The sequence below is a fragment of the Maniola jurtina genome, chromosome 28, assembly GCF_905333055.1.
Source record: "Maniola jurtina chromosome 28, ilManJurt1.1, whole genome shotgun sequence".
In the NCBI taxonomy this organism is placed as follows: domain Eukaryota; kingdom Metazoa; phylum Arthropoda; class Insecta; order Lepidoptera; family Nymphalidae; genus Maniola; species Maniola jurtina.
The window spans coordinates 4826759-4847131 of NC_060056.1; the positions used below are offsets into that span (position 1 = coordinate 4826759).

The 20373-nt window shown below is 33.6% G+C and overlaps 1 protein-coding gene across 1 annotated transcript in view; it reads right to left on the reverse strand.

Moving 5' to 3' along the window:
- Positions 1 to 728: 728 nt before the first annotated feature.
- LOC123879290 overlaps positions 729 to 20373 on the reverse strand; it is a 56202-nt gene continuing 36557 nt past the window's right edge. The window contains exons 25-27 of the mRNA XM_045926933.1: positions 3955 to 4073; positions 2834 to 2907; positions 729 to 843 (exon numbers count right to left, since the gene is read on the reverse strand). Of these exons, the coding sequence (XP_045782889.1) occupies positions 782 to 843; positions 2834 to 2907; positions 3955 to 4073 (255 nt within the window). The 3' untranslated portion in view covers positions 729 to 781. The remainder of the gene's footprint in view (positions 844 to 2833; positions 2908 to 3954; positions 4074 to 20373) is intronic.

Genomic DNA, 20373 nt, shown 5'->3' on the forward strand with positions numbered 1-20373 from the left:
ATATTTATTTACTAGAGGATGCCCGCGACTTGGTCCGCGTGGGTTTAGGATTTAAGGATCCCTTGGGAACTCTTTGATTTTCCGGGATAAAAAGTAGCCTATGTCCGTCCCCGGGATATAAGCTAACCCTGTACCAAATTTCGTCAGAATCGGTCAATGTTGGGCCGTGAAACGGTAGCAGACAGACAGACAGACAGACACACTTTCGCATTTATAATATTAAGTATGGATTTAAATGTCTATCTAGGCAGACTAAGCTCGGTTAAAGTAGGTCTCGGCTGCGAATTTGGTTTGTCGCGTAGGTTGTGACTTGTGAGTGTAACGGTAAGTATGTCTGTTAGCGTGTTACTGATAATCTGCGTAACCTACTTGCGAGATGAGACCGGTACCTACCTACTGTTAACAAGTTTTACTTTGAAAATTGAAAATATTAACCCATTTTAGGTATTTTTTTTCTGGGGTGTTTAACCACAAATTCACGGTTCTCGGAAATCCGAGTCAATAATCCGAATCAGTTATACGAAAAAAGGTCAATTTTTTCGTATAAAATGTAGCCTATGTCACCCGGACTTTTACAACGAATCAATAGACCCCTCATTCATCAAAACGGCCCAGTAGTAGTTTAGGCGCTACGGTGGAACACACAGAATCTGGACACAAACATACTGCTAAAATCATAACCCTTCCTTTTGGCTTTGCCGCAGTCGGGTAATAAAAATAAATTACAATTTATTTTAAAATATTTTATTCATATTCACTTATGGCTATACTTAATTTATTTTCATTTGCTAACTGTAGTCGTTGCTATTATAAGCCCCTCCTTGGTGTCAGGAATTTTTGTACCTGTAAAAAAAAAATTAAAAAAATCCATACTTCCATACTAAAATTATAAATGCGAAAGTGTGTCTGTCTGTCTCTCAGTCTGCTAGCTTTTCACGGCCCAACAGTTTAACCGATTTTGATGAAATTTGGTACAGGGTTAGCTTACATCCCGGGAACGGACATAGTCTTCTTTTTATCCCGAAAAATCGGAGTTTCCACGGTACTCTTAAAGACCCATCCGTACAACCAATTTATATGGAACTAGCCGATGCCCGCGACTTCGCCCGCGTGGATTTAGGTTTTTCGAAATCCCATGGGAACTTTTTGATTTTCCGGGATAAAAAGTAGCCTATGTGCTAATCCAGGATATTATCTATCTTCATTCCAAATTTCAGCCAAATCCGTCCAGTAGTTTTTGCGTGAAGGAGTAACAAACATACACACACACACACATACAAACTTTCGCCTTTATAATATTAGTGTGATTTAATTCAGAAGGTACGTAGCTTGCGTCCCGGAAATTGACTAAGCAACTTTTTATCCCAGAAAATTAAAGAGATCCCACAGAATTTTTAAAAAACCTAAATTCACGTGGACGAAGTCATCTATAAAATAACACAATTAAAAATTTATAACACCCCCGACAAGTGAAGGTTACAGTGACTAGAGAAGAGCTGATAACTTTCAAACGGCTGAACCGATTTTCTTGAATTATAGCTAAGAACACTCTCGATCAAGCCACCTTTCAAACAAAAAAAAAAACTAAATTAAAATCGGTTCATTAGTTTAGGAGCTACGATGGCACAGGCAGATACACAGATATACACGTCAAACTTATTAACAACCCTCTTTTTGGGTCGGGGGTTAAAAATTAAAAGATTAAATTCTCTAATAAGTATAATACCAATACAGAATACTTTTTTTTCTCTCCCTCGTCTGGCTTTACAAAGATTATCCAATGTCAAGTTTGTAGTTATTTGTAACAAGTCAGTTAAACTATACAAGTATGGACCCCGTCTGTGCCGGCGCTCGCCGACACACGCACGGCACCCCCTTAGAGCGCTTTCCAGTCAGTTTTAACAACAAAAAAAAACACTCCAAGAAGGCAGAGCACGCCCGCCAGCTAACACCGACACAGACGAAGTCTCATTATTAAATTCTCTAATCTATACATATAATAAAATTGTAGAAAAGTGGTGTCTGTACAGTGGAAATATATAAAAAAAAGTAGCAGGGGTTGTTATTATATCGATGCCGAACCCGAAATTTTAATTTTTTTTGTCTGTTTGTCTGTTTGTCTGTGTGTTTGTGCACGCTAATATCAGAAATGGTTTATTCGATTTAGATACGGTTTTCACTAATATATTATATAAGCTTCACTTAAGATTTAATGTTTACTAGCTGATGCCCGCAGCTTCGCCCGCGTGGATTGGTCAGATCCCCTGCAGCATCAGGATTCAGAAGCTGGACTCCAAATTTTTTATGAAACAATGTCGCAAAGTTCCTCTATCGATTAAAAAAGAAATGACGCAAATCGGTTCAGAAATCTCGGAGATTTTGGTGTACATAGGTAGAAAAACATAACTCCCTTTTTGAAAGTCGGTTAAAAAAGTAGCCTATGTTACTCCCTGGTCAATTCTCTACTTGTCTGTGAAAATCCCGTCAAAATCGGTTCAGCCGTTCCCAAGATTAGCCTTTTCAAACAGATAGACAGACAGACAGACAAAAATTTTAAAAACGTGTGATTCAGTTATAGTATCGTTCAAATAACCATATGACTTAATATGCGGTAGTTATTTCGAAATTACAGACAGACACTCCAATTTTATTTATTAGTATAGATTTTATGTCAATCGGTTCATAAATAAAAAAGTTATGTCAATTTAAAGAATCACGGCGAACATTTTTAACGTACAGAGTATATGCTGCCCGAAAAGTCACTATTCCACGCGAACGAAGTCGCGGGCACAGCTAGTATAATAGTATAATATAACCAATACAGAATACTTACTTGATGGTACATCGTCTTGTTCAGTTATCTGTGGTGCGGTTGTGGTAGCAATTTCTGGAGGGTGATCTCCGTTACTGGAAATAAGAAATTTGACTAAGTATATTAAGTTTTAAGGCATAGATGATGGAGAGATAAATCGATATATCGATTAGCTATAGATCTAGATTCTAGAACAACAAAGAATAGAATAATAGGCGTAATAGCTTTTTATGAAGAAGCGCGTAAGAAGTGTACTCTCAAAGACTCTAAGGCTGAAATCTGTAGAGCGCACTTTGCTTAGACTTAAGTTTCAGTTAAAACGAGACAGATTTATGCCAGCGGTATAGCGCTGTCTCGTTTTAGTGTCTTAAGTCTGAGCAAAGTCAAAGTGCGCTCAAGATTTCAGCCTAAATTTTAATGAACGCTACAAAAAAATAGCTTCGTGAGTCGCAGTTAAAGTCACGAGATTTGACAGCTCTAAATTAAATTTCAAAACTGTCAAACTGTATCTGTCCTTTTCATATTACATTAGTAAGAAGAGGACCCGAATACTCTAAATAAAATTTAGTTGTGCTCACAATCAGTACCAATGATAATGATGTCTCTTACTAACTTAACCAACATTACTCTGAGGTTGAAATCTATAGAGACTTTGCTTAGACTAAGTTTCAGTTAAAACGGGACAGATTTATGCCAGCGGCAATAGCGCTGTCTCGTTTTAACGGTTTTTTGAGTCTGAGCAAAGTCAAAGTGCGCTCTACATAACATAGCAGATCTCAACCTTAGTTAATTTATAGGATGTGATGTGTAGCACAATTTAACAAATAAACGTTTTTTTTTTTAGGTTTAAAGAGTTTATTTTCTCAAAAAGAATAAAGTTCAATGAGAACATAATCTTTAAAGGTACGGTGACTTTATACAATAAACCTAATATTTCAAAACGCGTTATCTTCTATGCTAACTAGATAATATATCTATCTATCTATCTATCTATTGTGTTTGACAATGCTTTTTTAATTCAGCTTTAAATTTTGGAAAAGATTTTTCCTCCAATATGTGTTTTGTTGGGTTCTTATTCTAAGATTTTGGCAAGTTAGTAGCGCTCCCTAAAACTGTATAGTTTTCTTTCTTTCTTTTCTTACCCTATCTCGAAGATGGTTTTGGTGATAACCTCCCCTTCAACTACAAACTGTGCCTGGTAGACCCCTTCATATGTGGGCGAGTACTCCGTGAAATGCACTGTGATCGACGATGGTGTGGCCTGAAATATACTTAACAAAAGTTACATCTTTTTCGGCTCAGCATTCATGTCTCAAAGAACTTAACATAAATTAAAGGCTTTAGAAGTAGGGTAATATTGTGTGTTCTAGCTCAAGTCTCTAGATGACGCGGCGCGCCAGCGCGCGCCGGATCTATAAGACTTAAGCTAGAACACGCAATATTTTCACAATAGATATCAGTTACAAGAGAATGATCAGGTTATTGTTACTAACTCATGTAGAAAGATGATTCAATGGTTGATTTAGCACATTCTCAACTGATGCAACTACTTACGATACTGAGTTGGAATATTTTATACAAATTCTATTCTTAAGCATCGATTAGATTATTTAGATTTAGAATAATTTATATTTTGTACTGGAACCCTCAAGAACCTACCTAATGCAATTAATGTAGCACTCATCTCAAATTTATGTTAAGCGGAGGTTCAGTTTATGATGGGAGCAAGTTAAAGCGGAACAGGTATGTCAGTTTATTAATATAAGTAATTAGTAACCACACTCCTTTATCGTAAAGTAAAAATTCAAGTGTTGCGGTATAAAGGTTCAAACACGATCGTTCAATTATTCAATCATTCATTTATTCATTTATTCAAGTATTCAACTCATGGTAAGTGGTGTGTCAGTTTAAGATGGAAGCATACTAAACCAGAACAGGTACGTTTGTCAGTTTATTAATATAAGTATAATTAGTGACCACACTCCCTTACCGAACATTCAAGTGTTGCGGTATAAAGGTTCAAAGACAATCGATCAATCATTCAATCATTCATTCATTCATTTATTCAAGTATTCAACTCATGGTAAGTGGTGTGTCAGTTTAAGATGGAAGCATACTAAACCGGAACAGGTACGTTTGTCAGTTTATTAATATAAGTATAATTAGTAACCACACTCCCTTATCGAAAATTCAAGTGTTGCGGTATAAAGGTTCAAAGACGATCGTTCAATCATTCATTCATTCATTTATTCAAGTATTCAAAACATGGTAAGTGGTGTGTCAGTTTAGGATGGAAAGCATGCTATGCCGGAACAGGTAAGTATGTCGGTATATAAGTATCAATAATAATTACTAACCACACTCTTATAATAGAAGGTTAAAATTCAAGTGTTGTAGTATTAAGGTTCATCCAATTCATTCATTCATTCTAGTGTTATGGTATCCCACTAAAGCAAGTGTCCGAGTCAGAGGTGCATGCCCGGGATCGAACCCCTGCCCGACTTATAACCGGAGGCAGCGGACGTCTTAATCACTATGCTATCATGACTCATAGAGTAGATCGAGTTCGGTTGATAGACCTACTATTCCATAAAATACTTACATTAACACTTTTCTACCTAACTATTTTTGCCGATAAAATCATATTTCATATAAGTAAGTATAAGTACTTTTTATTCTCTAAATGGGCGATAATTTTTATAAAATTATTATTAATCGATCCGCTTTTGGTAAGTAACTAATGAAATATTATATTGTATTTTGGCATTACACTATTTCAATTGCTGTAAACATTACCTACATAGTGCATAATATGCATACTTATCTAATGTAGAAATACAGAACAGACGCCATGAGTGTTAAAAAATAATATCAAAGTAGGTATAGTCGGGATACATCATGTGTTAACTAAAAGTGATTCTTTTTCGGTGTCTAATGACTCGTATTGCAGGATTGCATATTTGCAGTTTGCTTCCTAATAGGGAATCCTAAACATGCATGCGGCATCTTATGTATGTGTGTAATAATGAGATCTTTGAATGTCATTCTAATTACTTTTATGTTTAAGAGTCATTATTCTATGCAAATACTATGAACTTTTGACTTTATTGATTGACTATTAGAAGAACCTAAATTCTGTAAGCACTGTTTTCACTACGCATTTCTTTTGTGAGCACTTCAACGAGCAAACGTTTACTTAATTCGCTTAAAAAATCATTTTTTAAATTTCAAAAAGCAGTTGTTTAGCTTCAGTATGTATGTATTTTTTTATTTTTTTTTATTTTTTACATATTTTAATGAAAGAGTTGTTGCATCTACAGAGAAATAATATTTTTTTTAATATTAACTTCTTACCTAATAGTATTTTAAAAAGTTACATTAAGTACATACATGTTTAAATTTCATTTCACCAAAAAATCTTTAATTGTTTCAGAACTAGTTAATAGTATGATGTAACAACATTAAAAAAATGTTTTTTCTATAACAGGGCTTCGAACTTTAGTAATAATCCTTTTAATTCGGATGACGAATTACCTATAACTTCAAATTCAACTTCAAAGAGTAAATCACTCAATAAATTGAAGAAATCAAAAAAGCGGCAGTCAGATTCAGAATCTGAACCGGAACCACCTGTAAAGCGTAAGAAAGCGCTTCAAAAAAAGCCTGTCAAGGCTGCACGTCCTTCATGGGAGTCTGAGGTGAGTTATTACACTTTATTTTTACTGTAAATATAATATTATTACAATTGTTTTCAAGAAATATTAGAATTCTGACTGAATATAAGCATCAACTAAACCCTTTAAGAAGATATTAATGGTTTTTTTACATCATTATATTTAATTATTTAATTATTAGTTAATATTAGCTTAGCACGTTTGAATATGGAGCCTAAGGTCTCAAGTTCGATTCTTGAGCTGGATCAAATAAATTGTTAGCTTTAGGGGAGGTTTCGCAACTCAACTCTGGGTTGTTGAATTTATTGATGGAAACCTATTTATTAATAAACATTTTATTAACTGAGTTAATATTTTTTAATAACTAAAAATATTATTTTTGTCTTTTCAGTACGAAGAAGAAGTGGTGCAAAAGCTTGAACCACTTAAAAATTTTATCACCAAAAAAATAGCATCTGGGTATTCTACCCAGCGAAAACCAGAGAAATTAATAACGGAAGGCGATTATTACTTAGAACTCCGCATCTATAACGCTGCTGAAGCATCAAAGATAAGCCCGGGTAATCGATGGCGTCACGCCCTTTTTACTTATAAGTCATGTATGGATACCAACTCAGAAATTTGGCAGGCAACGAATCGCTTGGTCGCTGCTGCTAAGGAAGATTTTAAAGGGGCTAAACCTACACTATACCCAGCATGAAAATTTTAACTGCATTTTACTAACTTCAAATAATAAGTACTCTTACTTAGTATAATCTCATAATGACTTTTTGTGATATTTGTAATATAACAGTGCCAAAATACTTTTCACATAAGAAAAGTTATATACATAAGTCTAATTGTTTACTTCGCACAGAATTCGATAATGTTCAAATAATTGGAACTGCTTTTAAGAACAGAATACTAAGCTATCGTGTATGTCCATCAAAAAAAATTTTGTTACCTGAGCAATTTTTATCTGAAGTTGTAAATACGATATGTAATTTAGTAAAAAGAAGTCTTGAGAAACATAATGCTCTTAAAATAAATTTTGAACTATTTGCGACTTTTACTTTGCCAAAAAATAATGAAAAATCTTTGAAGTCGTTTAATACTAAATATGTACAAATTTTTCAATCCACAAACATAAAAAATATATATTTAGAGTGTGTAAAAAGCCTGCTTAACAAATTATCAGAGTTTGAACATTCAGAATCAGGCTGGTCTTTTGACTCTTTGAATAATTTAGAAGTAAACATTAATAAATATAATCCTTTAAGGACAGGCTCCTATATTCCACTACCAATAAAAATTCTGAAAACTAGATCTTGTGTAAATATTAAAAATAGTGATGATAAGTGTTTTCTGTGGAGTATATTAGCACATATGTATCCCACCGATAAAAACTGTAATAGAGTATCTTCATATCCTCATTATTCAAAAGTTTTAAAAACAGATGGTATGTCGTTTCCACCATCTTTTGAGGATATCACATTATTTGAAAAAAATAATTCTGACATAAGTGTTAATATATACAGTTTAGAAAAAAATGGTGATATTAACGGACCTCTGTACAAAACCAGCAAGCGTAAACTTGTTCATGTTAATTTGCTTTACATTACTAAAAACAATAAAAGACATTTTTGTTTGATAAGAAACTTTGAACGGTTGGTTCATAGTCAACTTACTAAAAATAAGTCTAAAATTTTTTTATGTGAGGAGTGCTTCATTTATTTCAATTCAGAAGAAAAATTATGCAAACATAATTGTGCTAGAATTAAAACTGTTCTTCCAGAGAAAAATAGTAAATTATATTTTGATAATTATGAAAGAACTCAAAGAATACCAATTGTGATTTATGGTGATTTTGAAAGTTTATTAAGAGAATATTCTGATAAAAGTAAATCTGGGCATACTGAAACCATACAGGTTCATGAAGCCACATCTTTCGCGTACTATATTTGTTGTGAATCTAAACCTGAACTTAATGAACTGGTTTCATACATAGGAGCTAACTGTGCTCAAAAATTTGTAGAAACAATTTCAAATGATGTCAAACGATTACATGCAATTTTGTTAGAAAATAATCCCATGAAACTACTTACTGAAACTGAAAAGAAATGTTTTCATAATGCAAAAGTTTGCTGTATATGTAAACAAAAATTTACATCCACAGATAAAATTGTAGCAGATCACGATCATTTTACAGGGGAATATAGAGGCGCGGCTCACAACATTTGCAACTTGAGTGCAAAGAAATGTCCTTTTATACCTATTATATTTCATAATTTAAGTAATTACGATTGCCATCTTTTTATTAAAGAGTTAGCGAGTATTAATGGTCGTATAAATATTATTCCAAAAAATAAAGAAAAATACATATCTTTCACAAAATTTATATCAATTGATTCAAAAACTGCTGCTCAGCTGAAATTCATCGATTCTTTTAATTTTCTCAGTTGTAGCTTAGATAAATTAGCTAGATCTTTACATCAAGACGACTTCGTAAACTTGCGTAGGTATTACAGTGATCAGTATTTATTTGATTTGATTTGCAGAAAGGGTGTGTACTGCTATGATTATATAGACTCTTTAAAACGTTACGATGAAACTGAGTTACCAAAACGAAAACATTTTTTTAATAAACTTACTTCAGAACTTATTTCGGAAGAAGATTATAAACATGCATTGAAAGTTTGGAAAACTTTTAAAATAAAAAATTTAGGCGAATATACAGATTTATATTTAAAATGTGATGTACTATTACTAGCAGATAGTTTTGAAAAATTCAGAAAAATTAGCTTAGCAACCTATTGCTTAGATCCGTGCTATTATGTTTCTTCACCTTCTTTAAGTTGGGATGCAATGCTTTTGCATACCAATGTAAAATTAGACCTTATAACTGATGTGGAGATGTATCAAATGATTGAAAAAGGTATACGAGGTGGTCTAGCTCAGTGTTCTTTAAGGTATGCTAAAGCTAACAATAAATATATGTCTGACTATGATATCAACAAATCAAGTAGCTTTTTGGTATATTTAGACTGTGTGAACCTGTATGGTTATGCAATGATGATGAAACTTCCTACAAGTAATTTTAAATTTTTGAACAAAGACCAAATTGAGACTTTTGAAATTGATTCTATTACTGTTGATAGTAACATTGGTTATATACTTGAAGTAGATCTTAGTTATCCATCTGAAATACATGACGCTCACTCAGATTTACCATTTGCTGCTGAAAAATTTACACCTTTTGGTCATAGAAATGCCAAGCTTATTGCAAATTTATACGACAAATGTTCCTATGTTATTCACTACATCCATTTAAAAGAATGTCTTAAAAACGGTCTAAAATTGTTAAAAATTCATAGAATTCTATCATTTGAACAAAAAGAATTTTTGAAACCATATATTGAATTGAATACCTCTTTGAGGCAAAAAGCAGAGTCTGAATTTGAAAAAGACTTTTTCAAAAAACAAAATAATGCTATTTTTGGTAAAACCATAGAAAATAAAAGAAAACAAGTAAATGTAAAACTTGTTAATACATGGACAGATAAGAATAATAAGACAAACAGGATTATTGGAGCAGAAAAGTATGTAAGTGCGCCTAACTTTAAATGTTTGTCGATATTTACAGATAATTTGGTTGCAATCCAATTAGAACAAACGAAATTAATTTTGGATAGACCAATTTATGTGGGGTTTACTGTTTTAGAGTTAGCTAAAACACATTTATATAACTTTCACTATTCTATAATGAAACCATTATATAAAGAAAATATTGAACTTTGTTATACTGATACTGATAGCTTACTATATCGCATATATACTGATGATTTTTATTCAGACATGAAAAAGAATATTAAGTTTTTCGATACCAGCAATTTTAGCAATAAAAATGTTTACAATATCCCTCAAGCAAATATGAAAATTCCGGGGTTTTTTAAAGATGAGATGGGTGGAGATGTTATTGTTGAATTTGTTGGCTTACGAGCAAAATTGTATTGTATTGAATCACAAAAAATGTCTATTAAAAAGGCAAAAGGAGTGACAACATCTGTTACCAAAAGGTTGGATATAGATAAATACAAAAATGTGTTATACTACAATCAATCAGTCAGAAAGAATATGTGTGTTATTAGATCTAAAAATCATAATGTATATACCCAAAAAATTAATAAGTTAGTTTTAAATAGTGAAGATGATAAAAGACAAATTTTAAAGAAGCAATTTAAAACGTTGCCGTGGGGGCACTACAGTACAATTTTTTAGTTGTTAATTTGTGCAAGATTTTATGTTATTCATTACTGTGCAATTTTGATTGTTCATGTATGCATGCAAATATTGAAATAAATATTTACTACTCATCATCACTGTCATTTTATTATTTTACCTTTTAGTTTTTTATTTTTATATTTATCGAGATCAATAACTTGAGTTATAGTGATATCATAGCAGGTGATAATGTTTGCTTACTGACCTTTACGTTTGTTTATATAGACCTTCAATTTCAACATTATATCCTTATCACCTTGGTCAAGAAATGAAAATGCAGTAAGCAAACATTAAGCAAAATTAAAAAAACCTTTACATTGAAGGGAATCGAACCCTTGAAATATTTGAAAAAACTTGATTGTACTACCTAATATTTACATGGAATACGTTAATATTATTAGGTACTTAGTACAATCATAATGTTTTCAATTAATAGTTTAAAATTTAAAAAAACAATTTTATTCTTTTAACCACGTTTATTTCATAAATAATGAATTCATGCTACAGCTCCTTACTCTAAAAAACACTATTTTTATAAACAAAAAATATGATGATATTTAAAAATAAGCAAATTACATTTCAACAATAGTTCACATTTATATGGAGTGAGTAATTTTTGACATTATTTTACCTATCAAATTTTCTGTAGCATCCATAACTTCATCGTAATTATCCTTGACTACATACTGTGCACTAACACTAGGAGTATCACCATTTATATTTTCATCTTGTTCTCCTCCATTTAGTCCATAAATATTTATTTTTATTAAATGAAGCCGTCTTCCAGTTGCTTTGCGAATAACATAGGATGTTGATGTAGAAGTCGGGGGTGAAACAGGCTTCAATAGTGATAAACTGCATTTTTTCTTTTTTTTCATCTCCTTACTAGATGCTTGAACTGGTTCTGCTGCTTGTTTTTGAGCTAAATCCTCGCAAAGTCTCTGAAATTCAGTTTCCGCGAACCCGTTTACATCTTGTGCGTAGTAAAAAGGATTTGTTAGATTTTCGTTGGGTAAGATAGGAGTCGACATAATTCTGAAACAAAAAGAAAAATAATTAATAAATAACGGTAAAAAAATACATGCTTTATTAAAAGTCAGCACATTGTTATAAAATAATTATAATAACTTACCAAGTAAAATACTCGATATTTATTATGATAAAATTATGAGCGCGGCTACTGTTTTCTTCGGGAGCTGTAGCAGGAATGAAGCTTTAATAAATAATAATTAATCTAATACTGTCTTGCGATCTAAAACGATGTAATTTGAGCAAAACGAAAACATAATGCTTTAGTGACACAGCATCACATTCCAAGTTTTTCCCGAGAGCTGTAACAGGAATGAACATGCATCGATAGTAAAATCTTATATAATCTTGTATTCTCAAATGGGTAATTTGAGCAAAGTGAAAACAAATCTTTAGTGACACAGCAACGCATTCCGAGTTTACACGTGTATGGTGTCATTTCTTTAAATTGGTTATTAACATTATGTTACATTTTAGTTATAAAATTATATAGAATATAATGTGAAGACTTTATAACAGGATTTTATCTTTTTTAACAGAAAACACAATGAAGTTGATCAAACAACCAGTAACATTGGAAATTAACAATTTAAATATAGAAGCGTCATCAATCCAAAAAAGGCATAGTTTGCTATTGCCCGATACGATTCGCTGTATAATATGTGGACCGTCAAATTGTGGCAAAACAAACACAATGTTAAGCTTATTACTACATCAAAATGGTCTCAAGTTTCAAAATGTTTACCTATATTCTAAAACAACATTTCAACCAAAATATTGTTTTTTGAATAAAGTTTTAAGCATGGTTCCAGCTGTTAAGCTCTTTACCTTCAAAGATGATAAAGAGGTTATTCCTCCTACTGAAGCCTTGAAAAATTCTGTATTTATTTTTGATGATGTTACTTGCGAGAACCAAGTAAATATCCGAGATTATTTTTCAATGGGTAGACATAAGAACATCGACTGTTTTTATTTGACTCAAACATATTCTAAGATACCAAAACAATTAATTCGAGATAACGTAAATTTTTTAATAATTTTTAAACAAGATGATATAAATTTGAAACACATCTATAACGAACATGTCAATTCTGACATGACTTGGTCAGACTTCAAAAAATTATGTTCAAATATATGGAAAGATCCATACACATGTTTAATAATTAACAAAGATTGTGAATTAAATAACGGTAGATATAGAAAATCTTTCGACGTTTTTGTAAAATTTTGAATGAAATTATTTAAACAGATTGTAATTTAAAATTAGTTTCATTTTAATTTTTACTACATAGTTCAATGGTTGTGTAAAATAATTAAAAAAAGAAATGGAAACAAGTTTGAAAAAAGAGTTAATTAAATCAGTAAAGGCTATTAAAAGTAAAGTAAAAAGATTACGTGATGAAGATGAAGAGTTAGAACTGAGGCGGAAAAAAATATTTAAACCACTGTCTGATCCTTTGAAAGCAATTGTTACACTAAGTAAATATGCTACAAACAAATCTTATCATGAAACTAATTGTAACAACGCAAGTGTTGAAAATAATCAATCGCCTGAAGTTCCAAATATAAACTCAAAACAAGATGGTGATATTGAAATTACTCACAACGATAATAACTTTGAAGAAAATCCGAAAAAACAAGAGGAAATGTCTGAACCTTTGGAATTTCTAAATGATGAAGTCAACATTTCCGAAACACTGGCAGACAATGATCTGTTTGGCGAGCAAAGCAATGTATCTATACCATTTGGTATACGTCGCATTAACAAAAAATTGATGATAGGAAATACCCCCGTCAAATTTTCAACTGTAGATGATATGTCTTCAAACAAATTAACTTTTATTACTATTGATGATAAAAGTTATGAACTAACTGCTGGTTTAATAGAACTTTTATTAAGAAATAAACCAAACTTGAATAAAGTAACTGAAAGTGATAAAATCACATATAAAGATATCTTAATTAGTACTAGTGCTCATAAAAGGGATTACAATCCTGCTAATCAAATTAAAGGTGACAAAGGAAAAAAATATTCTCAAATCATCAAACCATTATTTTATGAAAAGGATATGTGTGAAACAAACAAATTAAAGTACGGTGGTAGGCTACCAGTTTTAAAGAAATACAAAACTGATACTGATCTCATCTATTGGGATGATCCAAATGAGTTAATTGAAAGATTAAGATTGATTATTGCGTCCAGAGACGCTGGCAACACTAATCATGATAATGAAATTCTTTCGATTATTGAAGAGTTAAAAGAAGCGGGTATAATAAAAGAATAAAAGAAAGCACATTTATGGAGCGTGTTCAGTATTGATAAGCAGGTTGAACATGAAAGTTGATAAGTTTGGACATCATGTTAATAAGATGCGAAGAATGAAAGGAGTGTTATTAGAATGCGCTTTGAAGTGTACAAACAATAATTTGGATGCTCAGCATAAAAGAGTAAAAAATCTTGCGCAGCCGGTAGATTCTAACGATTGTGTTACAAAAGAATACGTTGATGTTTTGGCAGAGAATCTTTCAAAAAAAATATCATCAATTAATCAGTTTATTACAGAAATAAATATTAAAGTAAGTAATTTGATCGAAATCACCGAGGCTAGTAAAGTAAAACATGAGCAAAAACAGCGTCGTAAATGAAATACATAAAAATGCAAGAGTAAACTTTCCTCGTCGACATGTTGTCATGAGAGATATAGACGATTTATGGCAAGCTGACTTGATTGATATGAAATCTCTTTCGAAACAAAATTCAGGTTATAAATATATTTTAGTTGTAATTGATACATTCTCAAAATATGCTTGGGCATTTCCACTAAAGTTTAAAAATAAAGATCAGGTCTCTAAAGCGTTTGAATCTATATTAAAGAAAGGACGTATTCCAAAAAACCTTCAAACAGATTTTGGAACTGAGTTTTACAACGAAAATTTTAAAAAGATAGTCAAAAAGTTTAACATCAATCATTATTCTACATATTCCACTAAAAAAGCTTCTATAGTTGAAAGACTTATAAGAACTTTAAAAAATAAAATGTATAAACAATTCAGTTTCCAAGGAAACTACACTTGGACTAAAGGTGTGCTAGAAGAAATAGTTGAAAATTATAACTCCTCTAAACATAGAACGATCGGTTTATCTCCTAACGCAGTTAATGAAAATAATAAGAAACTTATACTTCAAAGATTTAATGTAGGAAAACAGTTAAAAATCCTTAAGAAGAGAAATTTAAAAGTTGGAGATTTTGTGCGGATTAGTAAGTATAAAGGTGTTTTTGAAAAAGGTTACACTCCTAATTGGTCCACCGAAATATTCCGTATTAAAAAAGTACAGAAAACGAATCCTGTTACTTACCTTATAGAAGATGCTAAACATCAGCCAATTTTGGGCTCATTTTATGCAGAAGAACTTCAAAAAACAGAAAATCCTAATGTCTATCTTATTGAAAAAGTTTTAAAAAGAAAAGGAAACAAGATATTTGTAAAGTGGTTAGGATTTCCATCGAGTGAAAATAGTTGGATAGATAGAACGAATATTTTATAACTAACTAGTTCCCAATTTATTTATTGTTATTTAAGTGATAGTATAGTTATTTTACATTCATTGTAATAAAAGTAATGAAAGAGAGCAGTATTCTCAATTGGTTTATAAATCATTTACCATTTGAACTTCATCTACCTGGATATAATTACTGTGGTGCTGGTACAAAATTGTATAAAAGGCTTGCACGGGGAGATCAAGGTGTAAATAAATTGGATGAATATTGTAAACAACACGATATTGCATACGACTTGTCAACTTCATTAAGTGATCGTCATAAGGCTGATAAAATATTGATGAAAAGGGCTAAGCAACGTGCTTTAGCATCTGATGCAACTTTGGGAGAAAAGATAGCAGCAAATTTAGTTAATAAAGCTATGATAGCTAAATTGTATACCGGGTCGGGACTGACTGTTAAAGCCAACAATTCTAAAACAGTGTCGCCAAAAAAATCCGCTTCAGGCACTGGTTTGAAAAAACACTTTAAACATGTTGTTGCTCATGCAAAAAAGCATGTGCAAAAAATGAAACCCAAATGTAAGAAAATGGCTATAGAATTAGCCATAGCAGCGGCTAAAGAATTGACTAAAGACTCGTCAATAAAACTTCCTCGAATTATACCAATTCCAAAAACTGGTGGAGTACTTCCTTTGATACCTATTTTTGCCGGATTATCTGCTGCGGGTAGCTTAGCTGGTGGTGCTGCAGGAATCGCTAAAGTTATAAATGATTTGAAAGACGCTAAAAAACGTTTTACAGAATTAAAGAGGCATCATGAAAAAATGGAAACCCTCCATATAGGCAAAGGTTTACATATCAAACCGCATAGAGGTAGTTTAGGAATTTACATTTCAAATGAAAAAAACTAAGAGAAAGGCTACCCAAACGAGCGCTCACCAATATCGACATCATCAACCATTCGCAAGACATTCCTTACTTTCGAGGGGTGTTTATGAGAGATGAGATGCCAAAACATCCTTTTCGAAAAGAATGTGGTATAGTTAATTTGGATAGCTCCAATAATCCTGGCTCTCATTGGGTAGCCTATGCAAAAGTAAATAATGAAATTCAATACTTTGACAGCTATGGAAATTTAAAACCACCTAAAGAGTTAATTCAATATTTAGGAACTGGTATGAGTTATAATTACAAAAATTTTCAAGGTAGTCATCCTTATAGCTGCGGTCATCTATGTATAAAGTTTTTAAGAAGTTTTTGGAATACACAAAATAAAATGTATAAATAGTTCAGTAAAATCAGTAAATATTTAGTTTACGATCATGTCTGTAACAATCACTATTACCGGGCACAAATCTGTGTTGGAATCATTTTTTCAACCTCCTCTTATTCTCGATGGTGAATATGAATGCGGTTTATTATATTTGTTCAGTCAAGCTAGTGGTTTTCTTAGATCTACAGCTGGCAATACATAGCCACTACCGTGTTGTGATGCGGTGGTCTCTGATTGGTCGACCACCGTCCATCTTGCGTCACTAGCGACAATGTGACGCGAAGAAGAGGAATTAATTACTAATCTGCGTCCGTGACGAACTGCTGTTCAGACCATCCCTTTTTCGCGCCGTGCGTGTTAAAAAACTACAAAAACTCTCTAATCCCACGTTTTACCCCACCGGTGGACGATTGTGCTGTGCCGTGCTCATCCAAAAGTGCCTCTGGTGACATTGGACGTTCCAATTCAAGCGGTAAGTGGTAGTTGTTATTGTAGGCTGTAGATTTTTGGGAACCTCTGGTATCTGAACAGACCTATTTCCACATTCTATTATATTTTATACGGTCCTTCGTTGTTGCGTCAACATTTTCTGGCCTTCGGACCCGGATTAAGGCTATATTTTGAAAAAATAAACCAGTGATAACCTTGTCATAACCTTGATTATATGAAATATTTCTCTTATTTATTCTATAATTTACGTAAATACTTATTCATACTTATTTCTATACTACAATATTAATATTTATATATATTTTACGTATATTTCAATAGTAGAATCAACAATAATTCGTAATTATTGGCTAGTTGCAACGTGGTTGCAACGATATTCTTTTGCGTGCGTGCAACGTGCGTGGGTACTCGTAGTATCGCGCCGGTGAATCAAAGATGGCCGAACCGACCATTACAGAGAAACTGGAGTTGAAATTGAAAACTTTGCATTTTAAAAAGGAGTACCTATTCGGAAAAGCACAAAAATTATACGATTATGCAAAAACGGTCAAAGATGATGACAATAAGATGCAAAGTTTTCTGGCTCAGTTCTCCGAGTTAGACAGTGTTCGAACAAAATTCGAAAACACGGTCATGGAAATATTGGAAATCGACATGCAATTAAAACCCGGTATGAAGCTAACTACAACTCAATTAGATGCCTTTGATAGTTTATACGAAAGTTGTAGTTTGCTTGCTCGAAAATACCGAGCTAAAGATACCAACAATATGTCGTTGAAAAGTGACCAGACCAAACCGTCGCTTCCAAAATTAAGGTTATTTGAATTTGACGGTGAGTTGGAGAATTGGACCACATTTTATGATACGTTTTATTCTCTCGTGCATAGCCGAGACTTTACAGACATCGATAAGTTTCATTATTTGCTTTCGTGTGTAAAAGGCAATGCGCTTAACCTTGTTAAGAAACTACCTATTACCGCTGCTAATTACCCGCTAGTGTGGCAAAGTTTGTTAGAAAAATATCAGGACAATAGGGCACTTGCGGGTCGGTATCTCGACAAAATGTTAAATTTCACTCCTTTGCATAAAGATACAAGTGCAAATCTTACTTTATTTATTGAAACGTTTGATCACTCACTTAAAGCGATTCAAGCGCTTCGGATCGAAAACTTAGATGATTATTTAATGTGTCATTTAGCCTTGCGTGGCCTTGATCCTCATACAAAAAAGTTATTTGAAGAAAGTAGGGATCAGAAAACTATTCCGAAATTTAGCGAATTAATTGACTTTGTTAATAAGCAAATTAAAGTCCTGGATCACGTGTTTCCGAGTACTTCTGCTAATACAAATACGCAGTCTAAAACTAAGCAAGTTTATAACAACAAAGGCAATCAAAACTCGAATTCGCGACAAACGTCAAAATCGGTTCTGACTACCTCCCGTATTAATAAGTCAGATGACAATAAAAATAGGTTAGTTTGCCCGCATTGTAATCTAGGACACATGATATATCGGTGTGACATTTTTAGGAAATTACCAGTCGAGGAGCGGATTGACCGTGTCAAGGCTTTAAGATTATGCGTAAATTGCCTAAAGAAGCATGATCAGATCTGTAATAGTTCTATGACCTGTGGGGTTTGTATGGGTTCTCACCATTATCTCCTCCACAAAGACCAGGGTCGCGCGATCTCTGTGGGCACCTCGGCCGTGCCGTCAAACCCACCCGCGCAGCCCAGCTCATCGTATGGGCAACAAGCGCTCGTGACGTCGTCTCACTCCGTGAGTGACTCGGTGCCAGCGCAAGAAGCGCTGTGTTCTCTTAGTGAATACGGCGTAGTATTAGGAACGGCGCGGACACACATTCTCGATTTTAGCGGACAGTTTCAAGACTGCAGAGGAGTCATAGACTCCGGGGCGCAGACGTCCTTCATTACATCAGAGTGTGCCCAACGTTTGGGACTCCCGCGTCAAAAGTGTCCTTTTTCGATCTCCGGCCTTGGCGGGGAATTTATTAAAAACCAAGGTATGGTAACGTGTACCATAAAACCGCGGCATCAGGACTGTCCTAAGTTTACGTTAAACATGGTCGTCGTAACTAAAGTCGCCGGTGACATGCCTAATGTTAACTTCCCGCGCGAAGTAATAACTCAATACGATAAATTCGAATTAGCGGATCCTCAATTTTATAAAAAAGCGCGGGTTGATATTCTGTTAGGGAACGACATAGTGTCGCAAATTGTAACAAATAAACCGTTGTTTATTAATTCCGATATACCTAGCGTAATCGAAACTGTATTCGGTTCTGTGATTAGTGGTAAACTCGTTACTGACAAAAAAGACTCACGGGAAAGATCTCCAAATTATTGTTTGTCGGTGTCAGAGGGTGAATCACTAGACCAAGCGTTACGTGCATTTTGGTCAATCGAGGAGGTGCCGTGCACACCCTCCATAAACCCTCTCGACCAACTGGCCGAAGAGATTTTCGTTAAAGAGCACACGCGGGAATCGAACGGACGCTACGTCGTACCTTTACCGCTCGCGCCCGGTCACCCGGAGCTCGGTGAGTCATACGCCATCGCCGAGCGCCGCTTGCTGTATACCGAACGTAAACTAGCGCGCACACCTGTCTTGCAGCAAGCGTATGCAGATTTTATGCGGGAATACGAGGCTTTAGACCACATGGAGTTATACGTAGGAGCGTCTCCTAGTAAATATATAATTCCTCATCACAGTATTTTAAGACCTAGCTCATCATCGACGCCTCTTCGCGTCGTGTTTGACGGTTCCAGTCGTTCTAAAAATAATCTATCGCTTAATGATATATTATTAACTGGTCCGAAACTTTACCGTGATATTTCGGCCATTATTCTCAACTTTCGTCTTTTCAATTATTGTCTCGTGTGTGATGTTTGCAAGATGTACCGAGCGATAAGACTAAAGGAAAGCGATAGATGCTATCAGCACATATTATATAGATCATCGCCCACTGAACCAATTAAGTTATATGAATTAAAAACTGTTACCTACGGACTTAGTTGTTCACCTTTTCTCGCCATTCGTACGTTGATTCAGCTAGCTCGCGACGAAGAGGAACGTTTCCCCCTCGCCGCGCAGGTGATTAGAGAAGGAGTTTATATGGACGACGTCTTATATTCTTGTAATACCTACGAGGAGGCGTGCACGGTGCAAGACCAACTTATAGGTATATTTGAAAGCGGTCAGTTTTTATTAAAAAAGTGGACGAGTAATAGCTCAGAATTACTGAATCGAGTTCCTTCGGATCATAGGGAATGCCCTTTGACCTTTATGAAAGACGGAAACGAATGTACCATAAAGGTGCTTGGCTTAACCTGGACGCCTAAGTCCGACAATT